General features: G+C 41.0%; 1 protein-coding gene across 2 annotated transcripts; it reads right to left on the bottom strand.

The window, feature by feature from the left end:
• Nucleotides 1-4,523, bottom strand: LOC311248968 (uncharacterized protein). Of its 2 annotated transcripts, none has more exons than XM_084338215.1 (4): nucleotides 4,122-4,523; nucleotides 3,450-3,516; nucleotides 3,157-3,263; nucleotides 1-2,584 (listed from the first exon to the last, which is right to left on the bottom strand). In XM_084338215.1, exons 1-4 carry the CDS (start codon nucleotides 4,321-4,323, stop codon nucleotides 2,421-2,423), a joined length of 540 nt encoding a protein of 179 aa, XP_084194341.1. In that variant the 5' UTR covers nucleotides 4,324-4,523; the 3' UTR covers nucleotides 1-2,420. The 2 variants fall into 2 exon arrangements, with proteins under 2 accessions (XP_084194341.1, XP_084194342.1); XM_084338216.1 differs by having other exon boundaries at nucleotides 3,188-3,263.
• Nucleotides 4,524-12,528: the final 8,005 nt, after the last annotated feature.

Genomic DNA, 12,528 nt, shown 5'->3' with positions numbered 1-12,528 from the left:
GTAGGGTTGAACAATATATCACAAAACGATGACACTATAATTTTTTTGTCTATATCGTGCAGCCCTAATTGTCGGTGAAAATTCAAACGTGTTACATGTATACATTTCATTAAGTTATTAACTTTGTCTCTCTTCCTAAATCACAAGCACACTATTAGAGTTGTTTTAAGTCACTTATACAATTCTGGGAAGCTTATCAGATCATTGTAAGTATTAGAAGCAGTCACTTATCTCCTAGGCACACCAGTGTTCCTGAGGTTGGTGATGCCTGCACAACATATCAACTTGGGTGATGGATACAATGGCTGCATTTATAGGGTGCTTTTATCCAAAGCGCTTTACAATTTGTTCCCTACGTTTTACCCGTTCACTCACACTTTAGAACACCTAGACACACTTTATATTTATTGGCAAAGAATTTGCACTACAACCCATACCTCAGTACACCTTACTGTAAATTGTACCTAAATTGTACCTCATCCCATTTCTGCTTTGCACTATATAGTATATTGTATATTAGTATATTGCATAGTATATTGTATGGTAACTCAGTTACTTCTATTCTGCATTGAACATTGTACATATGTACATACTGAACACTTGTGTCTACGTACGTGACTTCTATTTTTTACATTCTATTTTTTACATGCTATACTTATTTTATTTCATACTTTTTTGTCTAGCACAGTCTCTGGAGCGTAACAGAAAGAAGCATTTTGTATAAAAGTATTCTGTACTTCTGTATGACAACTATTAAAGAAACTTGAAACTTGAACATTCACACCACCGACAGCGGAGGCGACCACGCAAGGTGCCAACCTGCTCATCGGGAGCAGTTAGGGGTCAAGTGTCTTGCTCAAGGACACTTTCCGACACGCTGCCCAGGAGGAGCGGGGAATCGAACCGGGAACCTGCAGTTTACCAGACGACTGCTCTACCTCCTGAGCCATTGTCGCCCCCACGCGGGCCGTGTCTATTCTTATCCTAACGGATTTATGCTTCCGCGTTCGCGTTTTGCGCTCTGATTGGCCACTGACGTTTCTGGTCGCGCCAATCGTGTGACGGCAAGTTCTTTCGCCGGTTAAGCTTAGGCACTCTTTCGAAGTTGGTTACGGTTAGAGTTTGTCTAAGGTTAGAGAACGCCAGCCCTGATTCCAAACTCTAACCAACTTCGAAAGAGTCGCCTAAGCTTAACCAGTGATAAACTAGGCGTTAGGTAGTTTGCTGCTGTTCAAGGCCGAAATGGGCGTGTCACGCGATTGGGCGCACATGTCACATGACCAGAAACGTCAGTGGCCAATCGGATCGCACGAGAAACGTCAGTGGCCAATCAGATTCGCAAAACGCGAACACGGAAGCATAAATCCGTTAGGATAAGAATAGACGCACCCGGGCCGGGTATTACAGTGTTCAGGATTTTGCATTGTTGTCTACTGTCCAATCAATTACCCTTTCCATGTGAATTCTTACCCTCGACAACTGACGTGAAGTCTCCACATTACAACCCGACAGTGGCTTCCTCCCCTTTGTGAAGCTTGGTATTATTTATTAATGTTGTGCCAACAGCAGCCATATCCTCCCGCACAAGAATCCGCAAGAACTCATCCCCATGTTCTAGTTTGAACAAAAAGCCAGACTCTAATAGGGATGTGAATTGATAAGATTTTATCGATACAATTCCATTATCGATTCTGCTTATCGGTCCGATTCTTTGTCGATTCCCTTATAGATTCCTGATACATTTATAATTTAAATAAATGTAATTGGAAATGCAACAGAACTAAGCTGGTTAGAATAACAACATGCAACTTGACATTTCTGATTGTCATTTATCATTTATTGTTGAGCCCCCATGTCAGAAAAATACAAAAACTGTAAAAAATTTATTAACTATACACTTAAATAAAATAATGTATTTGAGAACTAATTTAATCTATTGAACTGTAGTTGCATTCAACAGGTCGTTATTGCAAAAGAGAATTTGTTAGCAATAACCTACCTGTATAAATAAAGGCCAGCTCAAGCTCAGTGTTCTCTCTCTGTCTCTCTCTGCAATGAGCATGGCTATTTAGCTAGCTAGCGGCTAATGTTACTTTACCATGTATTGTAAATGAATGACTAGGATGCAAAGCACTTAGTTTTCACTGCACACACAAAACGGTCGCAATATCGAGTCCTTTAGGTTTTCCTCAAGGAATCAAATAGTCTGCTATGGCTGCATGCGTGGCGCTAACGTTAGTGTTTTTAAATGCGCAACTATGCAACTGATCTTCATTAATACCAGAACAAGCGTGTCCTCCTCCCAGCTTAACTCACCCCTGGACACAAGTGTGCTTCTTTTCACAACATTCAAAAGCCATATAAAAAGTTGCAGACTCCAATCCTGTTAAAAAAATATATTTGAGCTGTCCTTGACGGACTCAAAACCAAAGTATGCTTTTTTTGACCTGGTCTTTCAGTTTGTTATTCTCCTCCCGTGCTTCCTGAAGTTCCCTGTTGACTGCTGCATACTCGTCTCGGAGTCGACTGTACTGGGACTTGAGATGATCAAAGTCTTTCTTTGAAACAACTTCATTATTTTCACCTGCAACACAGCATACGCAAACATTTCATAGATTTAATAATAACTTGTTTACACATAATAGAAAACATACAGTGCCCTACGAAATGTCACCTTTTTGCCCTTACTAGCCGGTATGTGGAGACAGAGTGCCAGTTAGCCCCTGTGGGTTCAGGGGAAAGACTGGGCACAAATATGACATTACATAATTGGAAAAGGATGTGACCCTCCACCTATTCATGCAGTAAGGGGTCAAAAGGTTACATTATGTGTGCATTACACATTCTCTCTCACACCCATACACCCAAAGGAAGGATGATGATGTTACAAAGTTATAGATATTAGATAGATAGATATAGTATTTGTAAACCTGGTACGTCATAAATGTATAGATGTAGCAGTACTGTCTATATGTATGTCATGTATGTTATATATGTTATGATACATTGAAAATGTAAACAAGACGAAAGTCTTTCTCTGGTCTGCATCCCCTTAACAATTGTGTGTATTGAGCCGTACTGTATTGTACCCATTCTGCAATCTGTTAATACAATTTTCAATCAATCAATCAATAGATGAAGAAAGGGTTTGTGTACCAGTCCCAGAGTCTTCAGGGGGGACACCCACCTCGGGGGCACAGCTTGTGTTGGCAGCAGCACTGCTGTTGGACTTCGCTTCACTGCGTCTTCTCTTTCTTGCATATCTGAAAAACACAGTAGAGGTCAATTGAGATTTCAATGATCTGTACACAATCAATAGTTATTGTTAACGTTACAACAAGAGTATCCAGTTGCACCCAGCTAACTGGGTTGCTAGCTGACGCATTTAGCTACACGATAAACAAAAACCAAACACTTTGCATAATACTTAACTAGTTACAGAATGTTACCTTGCTTGGTGGGGAGGAAATATTGAGGGGACGAAATCAGGGCTGTCGCAGTCTATTGACGCTTTTCCTGAACAGACAAAATATGAACGAATGAATGAAAACTTTATTTAACAGATTGCAGAATGGGTACAATACAGTACGGCTCAATACACACAATTGTTAATGGGATGCAGACCAGAGAAAGACTTTCATCTTGTTTACATCAGGGTCCCCCATTTTCAATTCATAGTGATATGACTTTGATTTGACTGGACATCATGACTAGGAGCTGCATCACGTCGGTGTGACCGCACGCAAGGAATTATGAAACGATTGACTATTCATTATGAATTGAGTAACACCTACCCAACCTCCTCCAATGTACAGTTTCAAATGTATATACTCTCTTTTTAGACTCTTTTTGTATCATAAACAGTACTGTATACTTGTAGATCTGGTATGTCATAGATGTAGAAGTACTGTCTATCTGTATGTCTGTCATGTATGTTATATATGTTATGATTAATTGTAAATGGGGGACCCTGATGTAAACAAGACGAAAGTCTTTCTCTGGTCTGCATCCCCTTAACAATTGTGTGTATTGAGCCGTACTGTATTGTACCCATTCTGCAATCTGTTAATAACATTTTCAATCAATCAATCAAAATAATGATGAGATGAATGTTACTGTACCAGATATGAAGTGGGCTCCACACACACACTCTCGGGTGGCCCTCCTGCCCCCCTGAAGCCCCTCAGCTGTCTGGATGGCCTGCAGCCACAGCCTCCTTCTGTTTACCTTGAAGGGGTGCGATCCACGTGGAACACTGAAGAACTTAACCCCCGCCTGCCCGCTGCGGTTAGTGCAGCCCACTATACTACAACTTCTGCCCATTATTCCAGAGGAGTGGCTTGTTGCTACTACCTTGTTGTCGTCAGCAAATAGGCATGTAGGCGCAACATATTAAAATATAGTCTTATTATTGAGGCTCCCATCAACCTTCATTCATGTTCTCCCCCTGCGCGCTGCCGTGAGAGCAATATAACGCGGAAGTGCAGTGATCTATATAAATATATAAATCTATGATAGACGCATCCCGTTCTTCTTCTTCTTCTTCTTCTTCTTCTTCTTCCTCTTCTTCTTCTTCTTCTTTCCGGCGGACTACGCGTCTAGGCGTGTTGCCGCCCTCCACAGGACAGAGATGGCACTGTAGATGTCCAGCCGCGGCGAGCAGGAACTGCACAACAGCATGAATGAATGAATGAAAACTTTATTTAACAGATTGCAGAATGGGTACAATACAGTACGGCTCAATACATACAATTGTTAAGGGGATGCAGACCTGAGAAAGACGTTTGTCTTGTTTCCATCAGGGTCCCCCATTTTCAATTCATATAGACATATATGACATACATGACATACAGATAGTCAGTACTGCTACATCTATACATTTATGACATACCAGATTTGCAAATACAGTACTGTTTGTGATACAGAAGGAGTCAAGAAAAGGGAGTATATACATTTGACGTAGAAACTGTACATTGGAGGTTGGGTGGGGGGGGTTGGGTACATTGGGATATTGACAACCATACTGGGTAATTTACATTGGAGGTGGTTGGGGGGGGGGGGGGGGGGGCGGGGGGCATACTGTATAAACAAGTAACACTGTACATTGAGGGGGGGGGGGAGGAGACACTGTACAAGCAAACACAATTGTACATTGAACTATTGACAAAACCATACTAGGTAAATGACTGTACATTGGAGGGGGTTGGAATGATTGGGTTAGGATATTTACAGGGGCCAGTGTTGAATTGCAGTCTCCCGTAGGTGTCCCTTGAGAGAGGTTTTGAAAGTGGGTAGTGATCCACATTCCTTTACAGCTTTGGGTAGGGCGTTCCACTAACTCTCTCTTGGTGGTTCTCAGAAATGAAGGCAAAGAGAAAGAATTAACTCCCTGAGAAGAAAGAACTCTAAATTCTTCTTCTTCTTCTTCTTCTTCTTCTTCTTCTTCTTCTTCTTCTTCTTCTTCTTCTTCTTCTTCTTCTTCTTCTTCTTCTTCTTCTTCTTTTCTATTTTATTGGCGGTTGGCAATCACTTTCGATGAGCATTACCACCATCTGCTGACAAGGAGTGTGGATCTGGATGTTCTAGATCAGTGGTTCTCAACTGGTCGAGCCTCAGGACCCAACATTTTCCTTAGTCATTAAGTCACGACCCAATTTTTTTAACCACTATGATTTATTTCAATATTTTTTTGTGCAGTAGTATACACAATCTTTCATGCACTGTTAAAAACATGAAATAAACACAAAACAGTGCAACAAAAGTGCAACAAGGGCTAAAAACCCAATGAAATAAAATAATAATAAATAATAATGCTTCTTAGCAGATTTCTTAGCTTAACATAACAGACCTACGTTTGGGGGAACTAATGGGATAACTGGGGTTGCAACAAAAGTGCAACTAGGGACAAAAACCCAATAAAATAATAATAATAATAATAATAAATAATTATGCTTCTTAGCAGACTTCTTAGCTTAAGCCCTCTGGCATCTGAACATTCAAGAGGGGATGTGTCTAAAACTGAAAACTTAAATGGATGGAATATTGTAGTGACAGCGCTGCTCAGATTCAGATTCAGATGACTTTATTCACCATATTGCAGTACAAATGGAACGTGATTTGACGATTACAGTGCATGAGTTTCACAATTTAGAACAATACAACAGTAATAAATAATTATAAGTAAAGTGCAAGACAGGACAGAACAGTGAGACAACAATAAGACTGTAAAGTGCAGTGGTAGGGGACATGGAAACAGTGCTGCACAGTTCAAGTGCGGAGGTCCAGCCCTAGCAGCTCAGAGTTGTAGCTAACACTTTTGCGTGACATTATTTAACCGTCGGGGCACATGGTCAAGTTTAACCATTGGAAAAGCACCAATAGGGCACACCCTCTAATTTTTTGCCACTCAAAAGTGTGAGGATTCGCCTGTTCCCTGAGCTTTTCCCTGTCTACTCTCCTTCACCAGCCCCCACCCTTGCGAGAATTTTCCCTGCCTCCTACTCTTCACCAGCCCCCACCCTTGCGAGAATTTTCCCTGCCTCCTACTCTTCACCAGCCCCCACCCTTGTGAGAACTTTTGCCTGCCTCCTACTCTTCACCAGCCCCCACCCTTGGACATTCTGTTCCTCTACCCTCACACACCTGTTGGGAGTTTGCAATCTGCTGGAGAGTACTTAGGTTGCAGACTCCCCTCCAGTCCTTGTCGGGTCGTTCTGTGTTCTGGACTCTGTGTTCGTTCTGTATCTGTGTTCACTCTGTGTTCATGGAGTTCTGTACGTTACCATCCTGTACGTTACCATCACCTGCCGCGTCTCCGGCGTGAGACGACGTGCCAGCCATCACCACCTGTCGCCGTTTGCCTGGAGTGGGACACCTTCTTCGCTCTCTAATTCTCTACGGGAGGTTTTCCAGTGTTCCCACTCCAGACGTCAAGCCGGCGCGTCATCGCTCCCTATTTTCCACGGGAGGATGGCATCTCTTCGCCCCGGTCCCCTGGGTCCCCTGTGTTCTGCGCTGCCCGTCTGCAGCATCCGAGGAGGATCTCCGTGCCAGGCCCCCGTTGTCGGGCCCCTGTCCCCGTGCCAGGCCTCCGCCGTCGGGCCCCTGTCCCCGTGCCAGGCCTCCGCCGTCGGGCCCCTGTCCCCGTGCCAGGCCTCCGCCGTCGGAACCCTGTCCTCATCCCTGTAAGCAGCTCTGGCCCTCGCCCTGTCCAAGGCCTTAACCCTGTTCTCTGTCCCTGTCTCCAGCCCGCCTCTCCGGGCCTCTGTCCCTGTCCCCCTCTCCAGTGCCCCTGGTCCTGGCCCTGACTCTTAGCCCTGGTCCTTAGCCCTGGCCCTTAGCCTTAGTCCCTTAGCCTGTTCGCCTCTTAAAGGCACAGTGCCGCATTTTCCATATTTCCTTGACTCTTGTGTTTTTTGTGTTCTCCCTTAAAGGGACTGTGCCGCTTTTTGTTATGTAATAAATAAATGCCCTGTTTTGGCTTACTCTCATACCTGTCTTGTGCGATTGGGGTCGGTTACAAACCATAACAAAAAGGGCACTTTAGCGCGCATTTTTCAACCGTGGGGGCACCAGGCCCCCCCCCCCCCCCCCCCTGAGTCCGCCAGTGACCACAATAACACCGGTTATTTCTCTATACAAACAAGCACTCAAAAAAACCAAGATCTTTGATTGATTGATTGAAAACTTTATTAACAGATTGCAGAATGGGTACAGTACAGTACAGCTCAATACACACAATTGTTAAGGGGATGCAGACCAGAGAAAGACTTTCGTCTTGTTTACATCAGGGTCCCCCATTTTCAATTCATCAGGACATATATGACATACATGACATACAGATAGACAGTACTGCTACATCTATACATTTATGACATACCAGATTTGCAAATACAGTACCTACTGTTTGTGATACAAAAAGAGTCAAGAAAAGGGAGTATATACATTTGACGTAGAAACTACATTGGAGGAGGTTGGGTGGGGTTGTGTGGGGGGGTTGGGTACATTGGGATATTGACAACCATACTGGGTAATTTACATTAGAGGTGGTTGGGGGGGGGGGGGGGAGAAACACTGTATAAACAAGCAAAACTGTACATTTCCATCATTGTGCAATTTTACAAAAATATAGACTATTAAGTTGGGAAAACCTTGTTCTCTTTAAGAACTGCTGCCTAATGTACAAAATCCGACATAACTTGGCACCACCTCCACTCTGCTATCAAGTCCATTTAGGCTCCTCTGTAACTGGTGCTAACACTATAGCACTCAAAACCAGTGATGCCAGTAACTAGTTACTAAGTAACTAGTTACTCTAATCTGATTACTTTTTTCAGTAACTAGTAATCTAACTTGTTACTTTTTACAAGCCAGTAATCTGATTACAGTTACTTTTCCAAGTGGCTGTGCGTTACTATTTAGTTACTATCTCATGATGCTGATGATAAGAGAGCCAGGGGTACAGTCAGCTAGACCGGAGATGGGACGTGCACTCCAGTGGCGTCGTTAGCCCTGGGCTTCCGGGGCTTTAGCCCTGGGCTTCCGGGGCTTTAGCCCCGGATGTTTTTCTCCTAGCCCCGGACCTTTAAAAAAATAAAATAAAAAAAAAATTTAAATTTTTAAATTTTTTTTAAAAAGTCAGCATCCCCATTGTCTGTGCTGAATGTTTGTTAGTGTTTGGTATTTTTTTTTGGTTTTAAGTACTTTTAATCCATTTTTAGTAAGTAGTTTTCATTTGATCCTATAATTTTTTCATTCACCGATTTGTGGACTTTTTTTTTTGTATCCTGAAAGGCGCATTATAAATCAAATGCATTATTATTATTATTATTATTATTATTATTATTATTATTATTATTATTATTATTATTATTATTATTATTATTATTATTATTATTATTATTATTATTATTATTATTATTATTATTATTATTATTATTATTATTATTATTATTATTATTATTATTATTATTATTATTATTATTATTATTATTATTATTATTATTATTATTATTATTATTATTATTATTATTATTATTATTATTATTATTATTATTATTATTATTATTATTATTATTATTATTATTATTATTATTATTATTATTATTATCATCCAGGAGGGAAAAGACACTTTGGATAGTAGGGACTGCATCTCTGCCTGTCCTGACCAGGAAACACTTTGCAACTGTGATCTCCTCTGGCAATAGTTGGATATTGTAATGTGTGGCGAGGGGTTGCAGCAATTCCACTGAGAGAAACTGGTCTGAGGCTGGATAACATGCCTGTGTATGCCTCTCATAAGTTGTTATCCAACTCATGAGAACCTGCTCTCAAGCTCTGGATAGAACAGTCTCTGTCTCAGCTGATCTCCTGAGCTGAGGTCTGAGCTTGTGCCACAAGATGCCATTACATATGGCCTTTGTCCTGTCATCAGTGGCGGCTCTACCACTAGGGGCGCTCGGGCGCCGCCCCCCCTCAGCTCCTACCCTGGTTATATGAGAGAACAAGACAAATACGTTTTTAGTTTTTTTGTTTTATAGCCCTATAAATAATATAAACATGTTTAAAATTAATAATATTTACTCATTTTAAGTATGTTTGTGTTTCCAATGCACAATATAACGTTATTATCGCAATTAAAAAACACTCGTTTTCCAAAGCAGGAAGTGACATCACGTTTTTTTTATTTTTTTTATTTTTTCGTATTTCTCGCCCGGGCTAGAAGCTCTGAGTGCGCGTCACAGTTTGATCGCTGTCTCCGTCACAGCCAATCAGTGCATACGGCGTTGTGCGTTGAAATATGACTATTATGTTGGAATCCGAGCGCGATTTGAAGCGGTCTAGGCAGCCGCGTGAACTTCCGTGAAGTATTTTCCATAGCCGCATTTTCGTGGAGACGCTCTCTGATTGGCCGACGCAATGCCAGTTTTTTTCCATAGCCGCATTTCTCGGGTTGGCTTACAGAGAGAATGCAACACAGCAAGTTCAGCAACAGCAGTTCAGTCGACTCGTCAACAACAACAGCAACTACACTGAGCTTAGGCACTCTTTCAAAGTAGGTTAAGGTTAGAGTTTGTCTTAGACTAGAGCATGGCGATAGAACGCCAGGTAGTTTGCAGGCTGTTCGAGGCGGAAATGGACAAAGACACAGCTCTTCACTCACACAGCTTGTTGGCTAACAGTAACAACAAGCTATATATGGATGCAGTGTGGAGGGACATGTATGGACAATGGATGGACATCAACACAGGCTGGATGGACAATGCCATGGAGTGGATATACTTTATCAACAAGCCAACAACAAGGTAGATTAGCGATCTTAACTCTAGTTTAATACATGATACGTTGTCTACTGATGCCGCATAACGTTGTAACGTTACAGCTACTGCTAGCTGTTAGCTCCGTTAGCTTAGCTGGCCAATTTTATAATTACTGCATGGAAACGGAGTAACGTTAACGTTTAAACGTTATGTCGAGGTCATACAATACTACAGTCGACATAAGGTTAACGTTACCCCGTTTCCATGAAGTGTTTAAATAGCAGCAATCTTGTTGAAAATGTAACTTTACTAAAATGCTCTCTCTCTCTCGCTCTCTCTCTCTCTCTCTCGCTCTCTCTCTCTCTCTAATTTCGCGGCATGTGGGACATAACCACTCAGACAATGAATGGTAACTTGTTTAAAATAACGAGCTTTACAAATGTGTTTATTATTGAATGGATCTGACATCATCTGAGAGAGAGAGAGAGAGCGAGAGAGAGAGAGAGAGAGCGAGAGAGAGAGAGAGAGCTGTGCGTGTTTGTGTTGCTGCTGATGCATAATGAATGAATGGTGAGTTGTTTAAAATGACAACATACATGTGTTAATTATTTGATTTGATTGATCCGAGAGACAGAGAGAGATTGCTCCAGAGCATCTCAGAGCATTACATTTTCAACTCGACCTATTAACGAGAACTGCGACCTACAAGGCACCAGCGGCAGCGGCCGCCACTGCCTGTCATACATGTCCACTGCCATCTCTGAGGTGCGATAACCTTTGAGTGTGTCCTGCACTGTGCTTTTAAATAGTACAGATAGGTATTGAAGATGTGCACTTTAACGCAGCAGCACCTGGAGCCTCCATACCCATGTCCAGTGTCCACTGACAAAGACATGCTCATGATACTGTGATAAACTATAATAAGCTTTAATCGAACCCTGGTTCATTTCCTCAGATAGTCCGGTTGGTTTGGGGTGGTGTGAAAGCTCATTCACTCTTGCAAGTGAACCCTGCATTTGAGATGTGAATGCAAAGCGGACCAAAGGCAGGAAAATACCCAAAAATCTAATATCTTTTTTATGAGACTTTTTTTTTCGATTGCTTAAGCATGATTTTTAAAACGGGGCCCGGTGTTTCAAAACACACAATTAGCACAACCACACACACAATTATCAGAACACCTCAGATCCTTTGCTAAATTAAACACTTGTCAAAACCATACACTAATTTTAAAAAACTACATTTTGTTACTATATGAAACACACGTTTTATATGACTTAATTCTGTTTGAACCAGTTACTCACACTGCTGTGCTTAACCTAAAACATATTTAGCTATTCTACTTCTCAGTGATTAGAGTACTGTAAGTGAAGTACGCAGATAATGTGCAAATATACAATAAATTCACCAAACACTACACAAGACCAATGCTGTAGACTGATGAAAATATAATTTATTTATCTACATATACCCAAATCAATGATGCAGACTGCTGAAAAAAAAACATTTTCTCTCCATATACCCAAATCAATGATGCAGACTGATGAAAATATAAATTTTCTCGCCAAATCAGTCAACATTTCAACATGGAGAATCACAACAAAACATGTCCCAGTTTTCATGCTACTATGTGCATAACACTGTAAGCTCAGCAAATATCAGACAAACATAAAATACTGTATCCAGTAGGCCTACAGGTTAAAATTACAGTAAAAATTTTTTTTTTTTTAAATAGAGTACAGAAAATACTAGACATTATCTCTTTGCCTAGCTGGATCTGGCAAGATACTTTTTTGCACTGTGTATTGTTTTGCAAAAAGTGTGAGGCTGACATTGTGCTTATAGAGGTGCAAATCTGGGCCTATGTTTTGCTCCTTGAGTGTAATGTTTTGATAATTGTGTAATACTTTTGATTTGAGTGTTTATGCAATTGAAGAAAACTGTAAAGACTAGAGATGAACTGTTTATTTCTTTTGTACATAGGCTGTGCATATGTTTGTTTGTTTGTTTATTTGCTTATGTGTATGATTCTTAACTGGTTTTATTTTGTTATTGGTGTATATGTGTGTATGTATGTACAGTATATGTATATATATATGTGTATATATGTATATTTGTACTCCTGTTGGGGCCTCTTGGACCAGATCAATGTTTTATCTGGCTAAATAAAGGTTAAATAAATAAATAAGAAACTGATGATTTGGTCCTGTTAACTTTGAATTTTCTATGGGGACTGCCCAGATCCGTCTCATGGACATGGACCTCACTT

The sequence above is a fragment of the Notolepis coatsorum genome (genome assembly GCF_963971535.1).
Source record: "Notolepis coatsorum genome assembly, chromosome: 2".
NCBI lineage: Eukaryota > Metazoa > Chordata > Actinopteri > Aulopiformes > Paralepididae > Notolepis > Notolepis coatsorum.
This window is presented reverse-complemented; position numbering and strand designations above follow the sequence as displayed.

Coding starts and splice junctions, on each gene's coding strand:
- LOC311248968 (XM_084338215.1), bottom strand. CDS start 4,323: ATGGGCAGAAGTTGTAGTATAGTGGGCTGCACTAACCGCAGCGGGCAG. Junction 3,517..4,121: donor TGGAGCCCACTTCATATCTG/GTACAGTAACAT, acceptor TTGTCTGTTCAG/GAAAAGCGTCAATAGACTGC. Junction 3,264..3,449: donor TTTCCTCCCCACCAAGCAAG/GTAACATTCTGT, acceptor TGTGTTTTTCAG/ATATGCAAGAAAGAGAAGAC.